This window comes from Microcaecilia unicolor, unplaced genomic scaffold (assembly GCF_901765095.1).
Source record: "Microcaecilia unicolor unplaced genomic scaffold, aMicUni1.1, whole genome shotgun sequence".
Classification (NCBI taxonomy): Eukaryota; Metazoa; Chordata; class Amphibia; order Gymnophiona; family Siphonopidae; genus Microcaecilia; species Microcaecilia unicolor.
The window spans coordinates 49068-70588 of record NW_021963117.1 but is presented as its reverse complement, the minus strand read 5'-3'; the positions used below and the strand labels follow the sequence as shown (position 1 = coordinate 70588).

At 45.7% G+C, this 21521-nt stretch overlaps 1 protein-coding gene across 1 annotated transcript in view; it reads right to left on the bottom strand.

The window, feature by feature from the left end:
* The window catches only part of LOC115458956 (SRA stem-loop-interacting RNA-binding protein, mitochondrial-like), a 33926-nt gene that overhangs the window by 3561 nt on the left and 8844 nt on the right, over window positions 1–21521 (bottom strand). The window contains exons 2-3 of the mRNA XM_030188813.1: window positions 21047–21105; window positions 14218–14325 (exon numbers count right to left, since the gene is read on the bottom strand). Coding sequence (XP_030044673.1) covers window positions 14218–14325; window positions 21047–21105 — 167 coding nt within the window. The remainder of the gene's footprint in view (window positions 1–14217; window positions 14326–21046; window positions 21106–21521) is intronic.

The window sequence follows — 21521 nt, the reverse complement described above, 5'->3', positions numbered from 1 at the left end:
ATATAGAAATCAGATCCTCTGTAGGTGAACCAAATAATTCTTGGAATTCAGAGCATACATCAATGCTTAGTTTAGATTTATCCAGAGAACTGCTGACAAGCAAACTGGTCTGCTAGGTCCATTTCTTCCCCGAACAATACAATAGAGCTTAGTATATCACCATCTTCCTAAGAAATGTTTTTTCAAAAGGTATAAAGCCCCCACTCTGCCCACCCAAGCAGCCAGGTGGAAAAATCTGTAGTCCCTTGGACAAAAAAAATTGCTACACCCAGGATCAAGGTCTCTCCACAGTACTTTAATCAGTTGTACTATAATTCTAGTTCATACATGTCTAGGAAGAGACAAGTGTTTTGTATGTAAAAGATAACTGCCAAGGGTGGCTCAATGCCTTTTCCATAATCTTCCATATCCAAATGCCTAATCAAGCCATATTGTACAGTTGGGGTTTTTTTTTCCCCAGTAAGATTTATGTTTCAATGATTTTATTGAAGACAAAATAAAGTCATAGGAAGCACATGATACAACTAAATCACATAACTAGCAGTCAACCCCTCAGCGCTTGTGTACTTGACGTCATCTTCAAACATTTAACTTTTACCCCCTCCCTGCTAAGCTTAAATCCTCTAATTGTGCCATTCCCCTCCCCCCTCTACTAACCTGTCCCCCACCCTCTTCCCCTTATCTACCCTCTCCCCCCTGCCCTTGTGGGTAACACTGTGTAAACTGCAAGACTCAAACACTCATTACTACTTTGACCAATCATAGCTTAAGTACAAGGCTTCTACCACAGTGTGCGAGGTTATCTATAAAAGGTCCCCCAAATCTTTAGAAATCAAGTTTTCCTTTTGGAGGATCCTTTGGCTTCTTTCGCCTCCCACATCATTAATTGGTGGATTTGATTTCGCCAGTGCCAGTACTCAGGGGGTTCTGAAGAAGTCCATGACTGTAAGATACACTTCCTTGCAAGCAAACAGAGTTTACAGCATAGTAGTTTTTCATCTGCCTTCAGGCCCCCAAATGATCTCACACAATCCAAGACCATTTGAGTAGATGTTCCTTGGAGTTGGGCAGAAGACATGAGAGATAAGAATCCCCTCACTCTTCTCCAAAATTGCCGTATCCGTGTACATTCACAAAATGCATAATAGGTATTGTCTGAGATATTGCATTTCAAACACCAACTGTAATTGTGAAGCCAAGACTTCTGATTTAGAGAAGTTAAGCTTTAAGCCTGAAAAAAAAATCACATTTTGTAAACGTTTCCAGCAATGCTAGTAAAAGGCAGTCCAGGTCCACTATATAGACCAACAGATCATCTACAAAAGCCAGATATCTTAAAAAACAAACCTTCACCTAACTTGATCTCTTATCTCTGGGTTACTCAAGCCATCTCTAATTGATGAGTCCGAGGTTAAAACAAAAGGGGGAGGGATAAAGGGCAGCCTTGTCTGTTCCTCTTGCAATTTCAAACAGTTCTGAGAATACTCCATTTGCCTCTAATTTCCGCAGTTGGACCATGCTATAAGGCCAAAACCGATGCAAAGAAGGCTCCTGTTAAATCATAGGTGTTCAAAACTTCATACATGAATGCTTTCTCTGCATCAAAACTAATCAGCATACAGGCCATCGACAGGAGTCTCACTCTCTCCAGAGAGGACAATATAAGTACATAAGTAATGTCACACTCGGAAAAAACCAAGGGTCCATCGACCCCAGAATCCTGTCCATGACAGCGGCCAATCCAGGCCAAGGGCACGTGGCGAGCTTCCCAAACGTGCAAACATTCTATCAAGTTCTTAAGAACGTGCTGAGACCTCACAAACGCTACCTGTGGTTCTGCCAATAAAGGAGACAGAATTTGGGCTAGTCTATTAGCTAGAATCTTAGCTTCATAGTTAATAAGCGAGATTGGGCTGTATGGTTCCACATGTTGCAGCTCTTTGGTTTCAGTAATGCCACTAGTTGGGTCCTCCTCAGAATTTCAGGTAGAGAACCTGTAACAACAACTGAGTTAAACATATGCTCTAAGCAGTTAGATACCTCTGGGCAGAAAAGAAAAGCCATCTACAACCAGGCCCTTATACAATGGGCTGTTTGCAATATTTATTTATTGCATTTGTATCCCACATTTTTCCACCTATTTGCAGGCTCAATGTGGCTTACAAAGATTTGCTATGGCATCACCATAACAAGGAAAAGAATACAGTTGGTGTTACAAAGAGATAAAAGAAACCAAGAGGATCTGTTCAAGCAGTTATATAGTAAGACGTTCTGAGTAAGGAATTTAGGTGTTGAGTTTGTAAGTTAAGGGTTATCACGGTAGGCCTTGTTGAAGAGAGGTTTTCAGAGCTTTACGGAAGTTATTTAATTCGTTGATCGTTCTCAAGTGAGTTGGTAGTGCATTCCACATCTGTGTACTCATGTAGGAAAAGCTGGTAGCATGTGTTACTTTGTATCTTAGACCTTTACCGCTGGGGAAGTGTAGGTTGAGAAAGGTGCAGGAAGATCGTTCAGCATTTCTGGGAGGCAGGTCGTGGCATCTCCATAGATGATTTTGTGAACAATCGTGCAGATCTTGAACGTGGTGCGTTCTTTCAGTGGGAGCCAGTGTAGTTTCTTTCTTAGGGGTTTTGCACTTTCATATTTTGTTTTTCCAAATATGAGTCTGGCTAAGGTGTTTTGGGCCGTTTGACGTTTTTTGATGGTCTGTTCTTTGCAACCAGCGTAGAGTGCGTTGCAATAACCCACCATACTTCCTCTGTTATGAGGACGTTGAACACAGTGCTTTGAAAATCATTTTAACTTGTAGACCCGATAAATAAGATGTCCCACAAATGACCTAATAGATTCAGATAGGCTGGAGTAGGCTTTGACAACAACTCCAGTAGTTGCAACATAAGAAAAGAGCCAAGCAGACTTCTACAGTCTATGTCCCAGAAACACAAAAGAAAGACCATGATCAAGTATATGTCACGTTCATTGCTGATTTAATCTTGAATTGATAATGAACAGGACTATTGGGCAGACTGGATGGACCACTCGGGTCTTTCTCTGCCATTACTTAAACTATGTTACTGCCCAATCCAGCTTTAAAAAGAAATTTTTTAAATCCTACAAATTTCCCTGCTCTGTTCTAATCAGATCTCCATTTTCATCCTTTCGGTTATTCTGAGTTGGCCCTCCCCCTGTGCAACCAAGCAAGCAAACAGCCTCCATGCTTTATTGGTATATTTGAACAACAGAAATAGATAGTACATTGCAGATTTTTAACCCTAAAACAGGGGTTCCCACAGAAAATGACACGGGACCTGCGGTAACTGCAGGGACGGGGACAGAGCCCATGAGGATGGGGACAAACTTTGTCCTCGTGTCACTTTATACTTTGAAGCCTGTTAATGAACTAGACTATTATTTATATTTGATTGATGCAGACAATATTTTATTTTTTGGAAAAACATGCTGGCCGTAGCTAGCAAAATTTTCATGGGGGATCCTGTACATTCTGCTACCAGCACATCTTCTAAGAAGAAATCTTCTATTACAAGAGGGACTGTGGAAGACAGGAGAGCTAGACTGAATCCTGAGATTGTTGATAACATCTTATCCACAGATTAAAAAATCATAACAGTGCTTCATAAGGCATACAGAACATGTTGTAACCCTGGACATTTTAACAGAATGGATTAGGATTCCTTGGGGTAGTAGAAGGGCAGAGAAGCACGATGATGGTAGAAGGGTTTATAACTGCTCATTGTTATTGTTTTCTATTTGTAATTTATACACAACAGTTGCACACCATATTCCTTTTTATACATACATACATAAGTATTGCCATACTGGGACAGACCAAAGGTCCATCAAGCCCAGCATCCTGTTTCCAACAGTGGCCATTCCAGGTCACAAATACCTGACAAGATCCCAAAAAAGTACAAAACGTTTTATACTGCTTACCCCAGAAATAGTGGATTTTCCCCAAGTCCAATTTAATAATGGTCTATGGACTTTTCCTTTAGAAAGCCGCCCAAACCTTTTTAAAACTCTGCTAAGGTAACCGCCTTTATCACATTCTCTGGCAATGAATTCCAGAGTTTAATTATACGTTGAGTGAAGAAACGTTTGCAACGATTCATTTTAAAATTTACTGCTTTGTAACTTCAACGTATTGCCCCCTAGTCCTAGTATTTTTGGAAAGCATAAACAAACGCTTCACATCTACCCATTCCACTTCACTCATTATTTTATAGACCTCTATCATATCTCCCCTCAGCCGCCTTTTATCCAAGCTGAAGAGCCCTAGCTGCTTTAGCCTTTCCTCATAGGAAAGTCGTCCAATCCCCTTTATCATTTTCGTCGCCCTTCTCTGCACCTTTTCTAATTCCACTATATCTTTTTTGAGATGCGGCGCCCAGAATTGAACACAATATTCGAGATGCGGTCGCACCATGGAGCGATACAAAGGCATTATAACGCCCTCATTTTTGTTTTCCATTCCTTTCCTAATAATACCTAACATTCTATTTGCTTCCTTAGCCACAGCAGCACATTGAGCAGAAGGTTTAAACATATCATCAACGCTGGTCAGCGACTCCTAATGTGGAACCTTGCATGACGTAGCTATAATTCGGGTTCCTCTTTCCCACATGCATCACTTTGCACTTGCTCACATTAAACATCATCTGCCATTTAGACACCCAGTCTCCTAAGGTCCTCTTATAATTTTTCACAATCTTCCCACGATTTAACGACTTTGAATAACTTTGTGTCATCAACAAATTTAATTACCTCACTAGTTACTCCCATCTCTAGGTCATTTATAAATTATTATTATATATTATATAATAATGTTAAAAATCAGCAGTCCCAGCACAGACCCCTGGAGAACCCCACCAACTACCCTTCTCCATTGAGAATACTGACCATTTAACCCTACTCTCTGTTTTCTTTTAACCAGTTTTTAATCCACAATAGAACACTACCTCCTATCACATGACTCTCCAATTTCCTCTGGAATCTTTCATGAGGTACTTTGTCAAACACCTTCTGATAATCTAGATAACACAATATCAACCGGCTCACCTTTATCCACGTTTGTTCACCCTTTCAAAGAAATTTAACAGATTGGTGAGGCAAGATTTTCCTTCACTATATCTATGTTGGCTTTGTCTCATTAATCCATGCTTTGGAATATGCTTTCACCATTTTGCCCGGCACCGACATCAGATTCACCGGTCTATAATTTCCCGGATCTCCTCTGGAAACATTTTTTTTAAAAATCAGTGTTACATTGGCCACCCTCCAATCTTCCGGTACCACGCTCGATTTTAAAGATAAATTACATATTACTAACAATAGCGCTCCGCAAGTTCATTTTTCAGTTCTATCAGTACTCTGGGATGAATACCATCCGGTCCAGGAGATTTGCTACTCTTCAATTTGTAGAACTGCCCCATTACATCCTCCAGGTTTATAGAGAATTCATTCAAATACCATTTCTGGCATTGATATCTCTCCCAAATCTTCCTTGGTGAAGACCGAAGCAAAGAACTCATTTAATCTCTCCGCTATGGCTTTGTCTTCCCTGATCGCCCCTTTTACCCCTCGGTCATCTAGCAATCCAACAGATTCTTTTGCCGGCTTCCTGCTTTTAATATACCTAAAAAAAAATTTTACTATGTGTTTTTGCCTTCAACGCAATCTTTTTTTCAAAGTCCCTCTTAGCCCTCCATATGGTAAAATTATGTATAATCATACCTGATAATTTTCTTTCCATTAATCATAGCTGATCAATCCATAGACTGGTGGGTTGTGTCCATCTACCAGCAGGTGGAGATAGAGAGCAAACTTTTGCCTCCCTATATGTGGTCATGTGCTGCCGGAAACTCCTCAGTATGTCGATATCAAAGCTCCATCCGCAGGACTCAGCACTTAGAGAATTACACCCACGAAGGGACACTCTGCCCAGCTCACCACCGCCGAAACGGGGGAGGGGAATTAACCCAGCTCATCCCCACACAAGTGGGGGAGGGGAATCCGTCCAGCTCATCCCCGCGGAGCGGGGGAGGGACACCACACCCGCCGATGCGGGGGGATCTGGCTTATCCTGCAACCGCAACCGCGGGAGGAGCTGACTGACCCTAACACCGCCGAAGCGGGAGGGGTACAAAGCTGCCCTACAGCCGCACGAAGCGGGAGGGAGTGCCGGCAGAATTTTAAGTCTCAATCCAGCCCCGTAAAACGGAGGGGAGAGGAATGCAGCAGCTCACTGTAACACAAACTCGTCTTAACTCTTGAAGAATCCAAGTGAAAAAACTTGAACACAAAGTTTTTCTGAAGTAACTGAAGACTAAACTTGAACCTGAAATGCAACCAGAATAAAACAGTACAGATATCTGGGAGGGGCTATGGATTGATCAGCTATGATTAATGGAAAGAAAATTATCAGGTATGATTATACATAATTTTACCTTCCATATCATCAAGCTGATCAATCCATAGACTGGTGGGATGTACCGAAGCAGTACTCACCCAGGGCGGGACATTGAAATCCCTGACCTCAACACTGAAGCTCCAAACCGGGCCTCCGCCCGTGCAGCCACAGCCAAACGGTAATACTTGGAGAATGTATGAGCCGAAGCCCAAGTTGCCGCCTTGCATATCTCTTCCAAGGAGACGGATCCGACCTCTGCCATCGAGGCCGCCTGCGCTCTCGTGGAGTGAGCCTTCAGCTGGATAGGCGGCACCTTCCCCGCGGCCACATAAGCCGCTGCAATGGCTTCCTTGACCCATCTTGCCACTGTAGGCTTAGCAGCCTGCAGACCCTTACGAGGACCTGCAAACAGGACAAACAGATGATCCGATTTCCGGAAATCATTGGTCACTTCCAAGTATCTGATGATGACTCGTCTCACATCCAGATATTTAAGAGCAGAGTACTCCTCTGGGTAGTCCTCCCTACGAAAGGAAGGGAGACAGAGCTGCTGATTCACATGGAAGCGAGAAACAATCTTGGGCAGGAAGGAAGGCACTGTGCGAATAGTCACTCCTGCCTCAGTGAACTGCAGAAAAGGCTCTCGACATGAGAGCGCCTGGAGCTCGGAAACTCTTCTGGCTGAAGTGATAGCCACCAAAAAGACTGCTTTCAACGTCAGGTCTTTCAGAGATGCCCTCGACAAGGGTTCAAAAGGCGGCTTCTGCAATGCTCTTAGCACCAGATTGAGATTCCATGCAGGCACCACAGAGTGCAGAGGAGGGCGCAGGTGATTAACTCCCTTGAGAAAGCGCACCACATCTGGCTGAGAAGCCAAGGAAACACCCTTCAGGCGGCCCCTGAAGCAAGTCAGAGCCGCTACCTGGACTTTAAGGGAACTGAGCGACAGGCCTTTCTCCAGACCTTCTTGCAGGAACGCCAACACTGAAGAAATTGGAGCAGTGAAGGGAGAAAGTGAGCCTGCTTCACACCACGCTGCAAAGATACGCCAAACCCTGGCGTAAGGAGTAGAAGTAGAGCGCTTCCTCGCTCTCAGCATAGTGGCGATGACCTTGTCTGAGAAGCCCTTCTTCCTCAGACGCTGCCGCTCAATAGCCAGGCCGTAAGACCAAAGGGGGAGGGATCCTCCATCACCACGGGACCCTGATGTAACAGGCCCTGCTCCACTGGCAGCCGCAGAGGATCGTCGACTGCGAGCCTGATCAAGTCCGCATACCAGGGACGCCTGGGCCAATCCGGACCCACCAGGATTACCCTGCCGGGATGCTTTGCCACCCGGTCTAGCACCCTGCCCAACATGGGCCAGGGCGGGAACACATAGAGAAGCTCTTGTGTCGGCCACTGTTGGAGAAGAGCATCTACTCCCAGGGATCGAGGGTCCCGTCCTCTGCTGAAAAAGCGCGGCACTTGGCAATTGGCCGATGACGCCATCAGATCTAGGCTCGGCTGGCCCCAGCGCTTCGTGATGTCCAAGAACGCCTGAGCAGATAGCTGCCACTCTCCGGGCTCCAAGGTATGGCGACTGAGAAAGTCCGCCTTGACATTCATGACTCCGGCAATGTGGGCCGCTGAAAGCTGCTCCAGGTTCGCTTCCGCCCACTGGCAAAGATTCATAGCCTCCTTGGCTAGAGGGGCGCTCTTGGTACCTCCCTGGCGGTTGACATAGGCCACAGCCGTGGCATTGTCCGACAGGACCCGTACAGGCTTCAACACCAGTACCGGGATGAACTCCAAAAGCGCCAACCGAATGGCTCTGAGTTCCAGGAGGTTGATAGACCACTTTGCCTCTGCAGGAGACCAGAGCCCCTGCGCTGTCCTTCCCAAGCAGTGGGCTCCCCAGCCCGACAACGAGGCGTCCGTCGTGACGACAATCCACTCTGGGGTCACCGGAGGCATTCCCGCAGACAACTTGTCTGTCTGCATCCACCAGCTCAGCGCCTTGCGCACTGCTGGGTCCAAGGGAAGGCGCACAGCATAATCCTCCGACATCGGAGTCCAGCGCTGCAGCAAAGAGTGTTGAAGTGGTCTCATATGAGCCCTGGCCCAGGGCACAACTTCCATCGTGGCCGTCATAGAGCCCAACAGCTGCACATAGTCCCAAGCCCGAAGGGGAGAGGCTACTAGGAACTGGTCCACCTGAGCCTGAAGTTTGACAATCCGATTGTCTGGCAGGAACACTCTGCCCACTTGGGTGTCGAATCGAACTCCCAGGTACTCCAGGGACTGAGTCGGGCGCAGCTGGCTCTTCTCCCAGTTGATGATCCATCCCAGGGAGCTCAAAAGAGCAACTACCCGGTCCACAGCTTTGCCGCACTCTGCATAAGAGGGGGCTCGGATCAACCAGTCGTCCAGATAAGGATGGACTTGTACCCCTTCCTTTCGTAGGAAGGCCGCGATGACCACCATTACTTTGGAAAAGGTCCGCGGAGCAGTAGCCAACCCGAAAGGGAGGGCTCTGAACTGGAAGTGTCGTCCCAGGACTGCAAAACGCAGAAAGCGTTGATGAGGAGGCCAGATGGGAATATGCAGGTACGCTTCCTTGATGTCCAAGGATGCCAGGAACTCTCCTGCCTTCACTGCCGCTATAACAGAGCGGAGAGTCTCCATGCGAAAGTGCCGCACTTTCAAGGCCCGATTGACCCCTTTGAGGTCGAGGATAGGCCGGACAGAACCTCCTTTCTTTGGTACCACAAAGTAAATGGAGTAACGTCCCTTGCCAAGCTGACTTTCTGGCACCGGAACGACCGCGCCCAGGCGGATCAGATTGTCCAAGGTCTGCTGCACTGCCACAGCTTTGACCGGAGACTTGCAGGGAGAGAGTACAAACCCGTCTTTTAAGGGTCGGCAGAACTCTAGCTTGTAGCCGTCTCTGATGACTTCCAGCACCCACGCGTCTGAAGTTATTGTGGTCCACTCGCCCAGAAACGAGGACAGCCGTCCTCCAATCTGCACTGGGGGGTGGACCAAGACCCCGTCATTGGGTACGAGACCCTGGGGGAGGACCGGAGGGAGCACCTCCGGGACGGCGGTCTCTGCGAAAGGAATGCTGCTTGGGGGAGAAATTCCTCTTGAAGGAAGAGGGGGCAGAGGAACCCGACTTGCCCGGGCGGTACCGACGGGCTTCCTGCAACCGTCCTCTGGAGGTACCGGGACGAGTACTAGCCCGAGCCCTGACCTCTGGTAATTTCTTGCCCTTAGACGTGCCGAGATCGGTCACGATTTTGTCCAGCTCGACCCCAAAGAGCAGCTTGCCTTTAAAAGGCAACCTAGCCAGGCGGGATTTAGAGGCGTGGTCAGCAGACCAATGTTTCAGCCAAAGCCACCGCCGCGCAGAGATTGTCTGAGCCATGCCTTTCGCTGAGGCCCTCAAGACATCATACAGCAAGTCTGCCAAATAGGCTAAGCCCGATTCCAGGGCCGGCCAATCAGCCCTCAAGGAATGATCCGAGGGGGAAGCCCGCTGCACCATAGTCAGGCACGCCCTGGCCACATAGGAGCCGCAAACTGAGGCCTGCAAACATAAAGCAGCCGCCTCAAAGGACGACCTTAAGGCCGCCTCCAATCTTCTGTCTTGGGCGTCCTTTAGGGCCGTGCCACCTTCCACCGGCAACGCCGTTTTCTTAGTCACCGCAGTGATTAAAGAATCCACGGTAGGCCACAGATAGGCCTCACGTTCACTCACAGCCAAAGGATAGAGGCGGGACATAGCCCTAGCCACTTTAAGGCTCGCTTCTGGGACATCCCATTGAGCCGAAATTAAGGTGTGCATGGCATCATGCACGTGGAAGGTTCTAGGCGGGCGCTTCGTCCCCAGCATAATGGCAGAGCCAACAGGGGCTGAGGGAGAGACGTCCTCCGGAGAGGAAATCTTCAAAGTGTCCATGGCCTGTAACAACAGGTTGGGCAAATCCTCTGGGCTAAAAAGCCGCGCTGCAGAGGGGTCATCCGCTCCATCCGAGCGGGGATCCGTCTCCTCCAAGGAATCCGCAAAGGACCGTTGGGAGACCTCAGACACGCTGCCCTCATCTATATCGGAGGAGACAAATTCCTCCAAGGCCTGGGAATCAACCCGAGGGCGTTTACCTCTGGGAACCTCAACCTCTTTACCAGACGAGGGAGCAGGGGCAGCGTTGTGCATGAGGAAGGCCTGATGCAGCAGCAAAACAAACTCGGGGGAGAAACCCCCCAGACTGTGCACTTCCGCAGCCTGGGCAACAGCCCTAGACGCACTCTCAACCGGCGCTCGCAATAGCGGGGGAGAGACATGCTGCGCATCCAAAATGGCGTCCGGCGCGAAACTCCGCGAAGGAGCCGCGCGGGAAGAACGGCTCTTAACTTTAGCCGCTTCTGTGCCGTCGCCCAAATTAAGGGCGTTCATGGCATTAATGTCTCCAACCTCAAGGGCGGCCCAAGAAGAAGCCGTCCGAGCCGCGTGGCCGGCCAAGATGGCGGAGGCGAGGAGCGGGGGATGGGCGTTTATGGCGGGAAAAACCGCCACGCCGGAGGAAGGACCGGGACATTCATCGGTCACGAAACTGTCACCCAACAAGGGCGAATCAGGCTTAAAGACCCCCGCATCCCCTCTAGAAGCGCTCAAGCGACCCGGGGAGCGACCCTTTGCGCCCTCGCCCTCCGACGCCATATGCCACGAGGAGAAGAACCGGGGAACCCCCTGCCCGCTATAAAAAGGTAAAAATTACCTGCTGTCCGCTCCGAGTTGTAACGACCTGGTGTCCCAGTGAGTAGCTGCAATAGACGCTTAAATAAACGTCGAAATAAACGCCTTTAAGGACGTTCAAAAAATTTTTTTTTTTTAACGGAGCCAGCGGGATGGGGGAGAAAAGGAGGGACCTGGCACCACCAGGTTTGCACTTGCTCAAAAGAGCCCTCAACCCCAGGCACTCAACAAAACCTAAAAATTAGGCTTGGAGGCCTAGCCAGAGCTGCTGCTGTGTGTGACCACCACCTGCTGAGATAGAGAACATACTGAGGAGTTTCCGGCAGCACATGACCACATATAGGGAGGCAAAAGTTTGCTCTCTATCTCCACCTGCTGGTAGATGGACACAACCCACCAGTCTATGGATTGATCAGCTTGATGATATGGAACAGCACTTTGCATTTGACTTGACATTCCTGATGCTGTTTCTTCTTATTTTCAGTCAGTTCCTTCTTCCATTTTCTGAAGGATTTTCTTTTAGCTCTAATAGCTTCCTTCACCTCACTTTTTAACCATGCTGGCTGTCATTTGGTCTTCCGTCCTCCTTTTTTAATACGCGGAATATATTTGACCTGGTATGTCTAAGTATCTGATGTAAATTTTTGACCCTCACAGCCGCTCCTCTAAGTTTTTTTTTTTTCCACCATTCTTCTCATTTTGTCAGTCTCCTTTTTTTAAAGTTAAACACTAACATTTGATTTCCTATGTATACTTACTTCAAAGTTAACATCAAATCCGATCATATTATCCGGTTATCAAGCGGCCCCAGCACCATTACCTCCCACACCAGATCATGCTCTCAACTAAGGACTAGGTCTAGAATTTTTCCTTCTCTCATCGGCTCCTGTACCAGCTGCTCCGTAAAGCAGTCCTTGATTTCGTCAAGAAATTTTACCTCCCTAGCATGCCCTGATGTTACATTTATGAGTCAATATTTGGGTAATTGAAATCATCCATTATTATTGTGTTGCCCAGTTTGTGTCCCTAATTTCCTTTAACACTCCTGCATCCGTCTGTTCATCCTGGCCAGGTGGATGGGTAGTACACTCCTATCACTATCCTTTTCCCCTTTACACATGGAATTCCAAGATGTGTTTTGTTTCCTACAGAATTTTCAATAGTAAAAAGATTTAAATATAACATCATAGTGTTCGAGGCTTCTTCAGATAAGAGCAGAGCCCACGGGGATGGAGACAAATTTTATCCCCATGTCATTCTCCAGTTCTCAACCCAGTCCTCTAACCACACCAAGCCAAATATGCAGGAGATAGATTTGCATACAAAGGAGTATTCATCTCATGAATATTCATGGTGAGTATCCTGAAAACCTCACTGTCTGGGTGGGTCCCAAGGATGGAACTGAGCCTCCAAAAGAGTACTGGTTTATTGTGATACTCTTTTATTATTATGGGCATACTACTTCCTCTAAGATAGTCACAACACAGCATTTATTGTCATTAACATAATTCTCTAGGAAATGTCCATCTACCTAGCCCCTGCCCACACCAATCATCCTTCAATACAATCCAGACACCAGGACAGGACCTAGCTCTGTCATCAACTCAGAAGAAAGAAATGAAGACACCAGTTTATAATCAATGCAAGACTGAGTCACATGAGCCCTAAGCGAGTATAGTTGTCGTCATATGGCTATAGAAGCCTTCAGGTGTCATAAAGCAAAGGGATTCCTCTTTGAGTAGTCCAACAGGCCAGCCGGTAGTGGGTGTGATCTGTCCAGCATCTGGTCAAATACACCACTGATGTCTCCCCCCCCCCCCCCCCCCATAACAGCTGGTAAATCCTGGTATGTCTAAGTATCTGAAAATAGTTTTATAAATACTTGTCATATTGATTAGGTGCATATATATATTTTTTTTTTTAAACAAAACAAAGATTGAGGATTCAGGGAAACATGAGTTATAATAAAATCTCTCTAAGGGGCCTGCTATACTCATGTTTTTCTAATATCAGTCCTTTTATCCATAAAATAATTACTCCTGCTTTCTTAATTTTGGTTGGACCCTTCACGTAATCCCTCACCCCAACAGCAGAGTTTGCTGTGGTCTTCTCAATCAAGATGTTTCTCCTGCAATAAAGCTACTGAGCCTTTGAGTATTTAAAACCAGTACTATTTTACATTCCAAGATGTGATTTTACCCATTGTCCAGGAGATCCCACTATGTCAAGATTAACAAAGGAGAGAAAGAGGTGTCCCAACCTGCACCCTCCCTCCTAAAATGTATGTGTTCCTGGCACAAAACTATAAATTTTATTGAATGAATTCAGTTTCCCCACACCAACTAAACCTCTTACCCCCCCCCCCTTCCCATCCTCATCAGCAGTCATTTTAATACTCCTATGTGTGTTCCTCTCTACAGCTATAGCTTTTGAGCTTTAAAAATGCTTTTATAGCTGATTCAGGGACCGATTTTGAGAGGAGAGTGCAGGAACTCCATGGTTCAGCATCCTCTCTGTGCATAGTACCACGTGATCAAATCACAAACTTACATTTTAAGCGTACAGGGGAAGGGACCTACCAACTGAATCTAAATCTGTAAATTGCCGTGAATACAGGTTTGGAAAAACATATACTTAAACCTCTGGGATTTTGTTGGAGCACTTGATCTACAAGAAAATACTATTTCTGACACAGGCCTATATTTCTCTGACAAAACTGGCTGCAAGACAGACTATTTCAGGGCTTCTCAACCCTCTCCCGGAGGCATATGTAGTCAGTCAAGTTTTCAGGAATACCACAACGAATATGAATGAGACAGATCTGCATATATTAGATTTAAACACAATGAATCTCATATATATTCACTGTGGTAATCCTGAAAACTTGACTGATTAGGTATGTCTTCAGGAGAAGGCTGTAAAGCACTGGTCTATTTCCCCCAAGGAGTTTCATTTCCTTCCTTCTGGACTGAGGCCCTCGGAGAAAGAAATTTAGAAAGCTAGAAAAAAGCGCTCAAGTTTCATGTCTCTAGCACCCCAGGTCCTACCATACCTTAGATCCTTCAACGATGTGTTGATCTTTCTGCAAGACATTCTGGAGACCTTCTTCAGAACTAAACACAATCCAGCCATATCCCCGATGAAAGCCAGTTTCTTTGTCCTGCTCATTCAAAACAAAAATGGCAGTTAAACAGCAGTAAAAGGCTAGAAAAACAGAAAACACATTAGGAGCAAGAGCTGATGTACAAGCTTTATTTGCATTTGCGCATGTCTTTTTCTGTAGTAGCTCAAGATGAGTTACATTCAGGTATCCTGGAGGGTTCACAGTCAGACACCCTGGACAAAATGTTAAGCCTTATGAGCCTGAAAGGTAATTTGGGACAGCTGCATAAGACCATAACCTCCTCCCCCCCCCCCCCCCCCCCCCCCCCCCCCAGATTTCACTAATTAAACTCAACAATCACAATTACCCCAGTATCATCCTTAAACATTTGACATTTTTCATAGTTAACATACATACGTACATAAAACTTTGACATTAAAAAAACTGAAGTCACCTTACATCACATTCTTCTCCAAGTCTACAATCCCCATACCCTAAAGCAGCCACACCCCGCTCACCCATCCCCAGTTACCATTGCAAGTTGCATGCAAGCCTCAGAAGGCTTTGGCTCTTATGGCCCCTCTGAGTTTATACACTTAAGTATTGCCATACTGGGGGGCAGACCAAAGGTCCATCAAGCCCAGCATCCTGTTTCCAACCGAGGTCACAAGCACCTGGCAAGATCCCAAAACAGTACAATACATTTTATGCTGTTTATCCCAGAGATTTTCCCCAAGTCCATTTTAACAACAGCTTATGGACTTTTCTTTTAGGAAGCCATCCAAACCTTTTTTTAAACCCCACTAAGCTAACTGCTTTTACCACATTCTCTGGCAACGAATTTCAGAGTTTAATTACATACTGAGGGAGTCTTTTATAGGAATAAAATGGGCCCTGCTGCAGATAACTCAAGCTAGTAAAAGACCCCCTGAGTGAAGAAATATTTTCTCATCCATTTTAAATTTACTACTTTGTAGCTTCATTGCGTGTCCCCTAGTCCTACTATTTTTTGAAAGAGTAAACAAGCAATTCACTCTTCTCCACAAGCAATTCTACTCCACTTAGTATTTTATATACCTCTATATCTCCCCTCAGCCGTCTTTTCTCCAAGCTGAAGAGCCCAAGCCGTTTCAGCCTTTCCGCATAAGGAAGTCATCCCAGCCCCTGTATCATTTTCGTCGCCCTTTTAATGCCACCATATCTTTTTTGAGATACGGTGACCGCACCTTGAGTATTGTGTTCAATTCTGGTTGCCGCATCTCAAGAAAGATATAGTAGAATTGGAAAAGGTGCAGCGAAGGGCGACTAAAATGATAGCGGGGATGGGACGACTTCCCTATGAAGAAAGACTAAGGAGGCTAGGGCTATACAGCTTGGAGAAGAGACGGCTGAGGGGAAACCTCCGCTCACAGGACAAATCCCTCCTCTCAGCACCCTTCTCCACCACCGCCAACTCCAGGCTCCGCCCATTCTGCCTCGCCTCACCCTATACGTGGAATCAACTTCCTGTGGCCCTACGCCAAGCCCCCTCCCTACCCATCTTCAAATCCTTGCTCAAAGCTCTTCAATGTTGCCTTCGGCACCTAACCTTAGACTGCCCCAATTTGACTGCCACTACTTGATTGTCTGTACATTTGTCCATTAGATTGTAAGCTCTTCGAGCAGGGACTGTCCTTCTATGTTCTATTGTACAGCGCTGCGTAACCCTAGTAGCGCTTTAGAAATGTCAAATAGTAGTAGTAGACATGATAGAGGTATATAAAATAATGAGTGGAGTGGAACAGGTGGATGTGAAGCGTCTGTTCACGCTTTCCAAAAATACTAGGACTAGGGGGCATGTGATTAAACTACAGTGTAGTAAATTTAAAACAAATCGGAGAAAATTTTTCTTCACCCAACGTGTAATTAAACTCTGGAATTCATTGCCGGAAAATGTGGTGAAGGCGGTTAGCTTAGCAGAGTTTAAAAAGGGGTTGGACGGTTTCCTAAAGGACAAGTCCATAAACCACTACTAAACGGACTTGGAAAAATCCAAAATCCCAGGAATAACATGTATAGAATGTTTGTACGTTTGGGAAGCTTGCCAGGTGCCCTTGGCCTGGATTGGCCACTGTCGTGGACAAGATGCTGGGCTTGATGGACCCTTGGTCTTTTCCCAGTATGGCATTACTTATGTACTTATGTAAGGTGCGGTTGAACCATGAAGCGATACAAAGGCATTATGACATCCTTGTTTTTATTTTCCATTGCTTTCCTAATAATGCCTAACATTCTGTTTGCTTTCTTTGCCGCTACAGCACACTCAGCAAAGGGTTTCAAAGTATTGTCAACAATGACGACTGGATCCTTTTCCTGGTCGGTGAAAGGACATGGAACTGTGCATTACCTAGATATAGTTTGGGTACCTCTTTCCCATATGCAACACTTTGTACTTGCTCACATTAAACATCATCTGCCACCTGGATGCCCAATCTCGTAAAGAAGTCTTGCAATTTTTCACAGTCCTCTTACAATTTAATAACTTTGTGTCATCAGCAAATTTAATTACCTCACTGGTTACTCCCATCTCTAGGTCATTTATAAATATGTTAAAAAGCAGCGGTCCCAGCACAGACCCCTGGGGAACCCCACTAACTACCCTTCTCCATTGATAATACTGACCATTTAGCCCTACTCTCTGTTTTCTCTCTTTTAACCAGTGTTAATCCAAAATAGGACACTACCTCCTATCCCATGACTCTCCAATTTCCTCTAGAGTCTTTCATGAGGTACTTTGTCAGACGCCTTCTGAATATCAACCGGCTCACCTTTATCCATATGTTCATTCACCCCTTCAAAGAAATGGAGTAGACTGGTGAGACAAGATTTCCCTTCACTAAATCCATGTTGGTTTTGTCTCATTAATCCATGCTTTTGAATATGCTCTGTAAAACAGTCTCTACCATTTTGCCTGGCACTGACATCAGGCTCACTGGTCTGTAATTTCCCGGATCACCTCTGGAACCCTTTTTAAACATTGGCTTTACATTGGCCATCCTCCAATCTTCTGGTTCCATGCTTGATTTTAAAGATAAATTACATATTACTAACAATAGTTCTGCAAGTTCATTTTTCAATTCTTTCAATACTCTGGGATGTATACCATCCAGTCCTGATGATTTTCTACTCTTCAATTTGTCAAATTGGTCCATTACATCTTCCAAGTTTACAGAGATTTGATTGTTTATCTGACTTGTCAGCACTGAATACCATTTCTGGCACAGGTATCTCTGCAGTGGTGGCTCCAATGTTTCAACTTGCAGCAGGGAGTAAGTCTCAAATTGCCAAAGTGGACCACTGTCACCATGGCTGCCAGTCTCGGGGGCTGGGGAACACACTGTCTTGGACAGGTGGCACAGAATCAATGGCTGAAATAGGCTTAGTGGTCAATCAACTGGCTGGAGACCTGGGCAGACTAGCACTGGAATCCTTCCAGAAGATTCTCAAAGGAAAGTCACAGTACGGGTGCTCTCTGACAATAAAACCATGGTTGCATATGTGTCAATTGATCGGGGGGGGGGGGGGGGGGTCAGAAGCAGACACGAAGCAGAAGAAACGACAGCGCTGGTGGACTGGTCAGACTTGTATCTCCAGAATCTCTCAGCAACTCATGTAGCCAAAGTCAACAAAGTGCAGGCAGATTATCTGAGCAGGCACACGCTGGACCCCCGGCCAATGGCATCTGAACCCGGAGGCCTTTGCATACATAGTGCATGCCTGGGGGCATTCGGTGATGATCTCATGGCAACAATGGTCAATGCTCAAGTGCCACACTTCAGTTGTAGGAGGAAGGCACTGGCGGAGGACACTAACACCTTGATTCAGTGAGCCGCTATACCCGTTTTCTCCATGGCCTCTAATGGGTCATGTCATCCAACGCACAGTCATGCCAGTCTAGTGGCCCCGGATTAGCCTTGCAGACCTTGGAATGGAGATCTGGTTTGTCTCGCGGAGGACACTCTGCTGTGGCTCCAGGAAATGCAGGACCTCTTGTGGCAGGGTCTTCAAGATGCCAGACCCTGCTCTGTTCTCTTTTACGGCCTGGGCTTTGAGAGGACAAGGCTGTGGAAGAGAGGTTATTCTTCCAGAGTGAGAGCTAAGATGTTACAGTAATGTAGACGCTCCACCTCTTCTGACCTACATCAAGGTTTGGTGTATTTTTGAAGGTTGGTGCCAAGAGAAAAAATATCTTCTTTTGCATGCCTCAGTTGTGGAGATCCTGGAGTTTCTGCAGGGCAGTCTTGACAAATATTTGGCCTTAGCCTCTCTGAAGGTGCAGGAGGCAGCCTTGGCATGTTTCCAGGGACCAGTTTCGGGAAACTCCTTAGCTTGCCTTCTGGATGTGGTACATTTTCTTAAGCTTATTTGGCCTCCCAGTCATCTGGTGGTGCCCCAGTGGGAATTGAATCTAGTTCTGTCAGTCTTGGCGGCATCTCCATTTCAGCCCTTATCTCAGTATACATTAAAGGACGTGATCTTCAACCTTTTTAGTCGCGATTTCTTCATCTCATAGGATTTCAGAGTTGCAGGCCTTGGGTCGAGAGAACCCTTTTTTCTATTGTCCACTGAAAGAGTTCACCTGCAGCTATCTTTTCTTCCAAAGGTGGTTTCAGTTTTTCATGTGAATCAATCCATTTCCCTTCCAGTCTTGGAGGATGAAAAATGTGATTACCAGCAGCAATGTCTGTCATATTTGCTGGAATATTTGAGGAGTATGGAGGAAATTTGACACTCTTATCATTCGTATGTTCTTTTCTGGGGGGGATCACAATAAAGCAACAGCTTCTCATCGGCTGAAGGAAGCTATTGCTTTGGCTTATATTTGCCACAAGCTCTCTGAATGCACTTCATGAAGGGGGTTGCTGCTTTGCGGGCAGACAGCAATCTGATTTCACCGCAGGATATCTGTCAGGCAGCAGTGTGGCTAGCATTATCGTCTATTCGTGCAAGCAAGGCAGGATATGGCCTTTGGGGCAGCAGTGTTGTCCTTTGGCCTCTGAGGGTCCCATCTGTAGCTCTCATTGCTTTATTTCCTACACATCTGCATCTGGACCGATCTGGGGGAGGGCTGATAAAGGAGAAATTAGACCATACCTGCTAATTTTCTTTTCTTTAGGCCCTACAGGCTGGTCCAGAACCTTCCCTGGGTTTTCAGTTCTCGTGGGTGGGCGGGGGGGGGGGGGGGGGGCAGTGCTGTTGTGACTATCTGTTGAAGACAAATTATGGAAGACTCATATGGTACAACTAACTGTATCGTGTATATTGGTTCTGATGGTTTGTTGCCGAGATTGTTTATGGAAAAACAAAAACTAGAGCATAAATGAGAAAGCTAAGTGTGGAGACAGAGGAACAGCCAACGTGGGTTATGGATTATGGTTCTTCATCTTGCTTTATTATGGAAATACTGGCTAAGCGAGGCTGCACAGCATTCTTGTACAAATCTCAAAGTCAAGTGTTCTTAGTCTCCATCTGCTGGTATTTATTTTTATTTTATTTTTTGTTACATTTGTATCCCGCGCTTTCCCACTCATGGCAGGCTCAATGCGGCTAACCCACACATCTGCATCTGGAGGGCCTAAAGGAAAGAAAATTAGCAGGTACAGCCTAATTTCACCTTGTTTTTCTGAAAGCTCTTCTTAGGTAACTGTTCCATGCCAGCAGTACTCTGATACAAGTAGCCCATAAAACACTGCAGACTTATTTATTTATTGCATTTGTATCCCACATTTTCCCACCTTTTTGCGGGCTCAGCGTGGCTTATAATATGAAATGAATGATGGAAATACAATTTGTTACAAATTGGTTATGGATTACATTGTGCAGAGTTATGCGAGACAATCGAAGTGGTCGTTAAGCAATGTAACAATGGAACACAAACATTGAAACATTGGAAGGAGACAATGGGAGCTTAGAGGGCAATATTAAGGCATAAAAACATATGGTATACATATTTCTGTGAGTAAAGGTATGAGTGATGTGAGATTACGGGGGATGAGAGTTCAGAAGTGGATGTATGATGCATTAATGAACAGTAAGTGTGGACTTTATGTGTTTTGGCTCTTTCCGTAAATTTTTCAAAAGATGGGTCTTCAATAATCTGCGGAAGGAAGCTTGCTCGTGGATCGTTCTTAAGTTGCGTGGCAGTGTATTCCAAAACCGCGTGCTCATGTGAGAAAAGGGTTGATGCGTGTAGCGCCTTGGACTTAGGAGTGAATTATGGCCACCTCCTATATCCATTAAGTAATGGAAATAGGGTTCAATTGTCTAAGCTATAATGTTAAAGGAAGGCTAAGTTACTGGTGTGTCTATTTCAGGTTCCAGAATTGCACCTTTGCAGACATGTTCCTTTTGTAAATCTTCCTTTCAGCCCTCTTATGACTATCAGACTGAAATTTCCATCCACCTGCCCCCATGGAACTCAGTTTTGCATCTGTTGTGAGTAGCATCTCTTCAGTTACAGTGGCAATACCAGAGCTAGACAACTGGCTTAGACATCCAGGGCAGAGGTAAGATACCTGCCACCACCAGAAAGGTCTTTTCAATCCTAAGTTCACCTAACATGCAGAGGTACAAAGAGGAAAACAAAATAGTAAAACCCTTAACCTCAAAGAGAATTCAAGCACATTACAACATAAAAAGCTGTGCTCTTATGTCCCCAGATGAACCTAATTCTTCAAACATAATTAGTTCATAAGAAGGCAGCTAAACTTATCAGTATGTACTGAGTATGAATACTCACAAACGGCAGGACACATTTCTTAACAGTCCCAAACTGAGAAAAGTATTCTCTCATTTCCTCTGTGGGGGGAAGAAAGAATAAGTCGATCAGTAATACTAGAAAAACAGTGGACGGTAAAAGATAAAATCTGAAGTGCAAAAGGCTGCCAAGCCCCACCCCCCAGCCTTTTAGTGAGACTATGGTGCTCATTTTCAAAGCACAGACTTCACAACATAATACAGTAACCTATATAACGTTGTAATTGAAAATGAGCCTCAATATCTCTCAAGAGGCGATCTGTACTACCAGCATCGCCACCCAATCTCCACTAAGATTCCACAGATTGTAACCCCACTAGGGACAGAGAAAGTACTTGAATGTTTTGATTGTACCACAGAAAGGCAGTATATAAAAAATCTCTTACCCTTAACTCCCACCCCCCTCCCCTCACTTCTACAGACAAATAAAAAACAAACAACACAACTGTCCTCTTAAG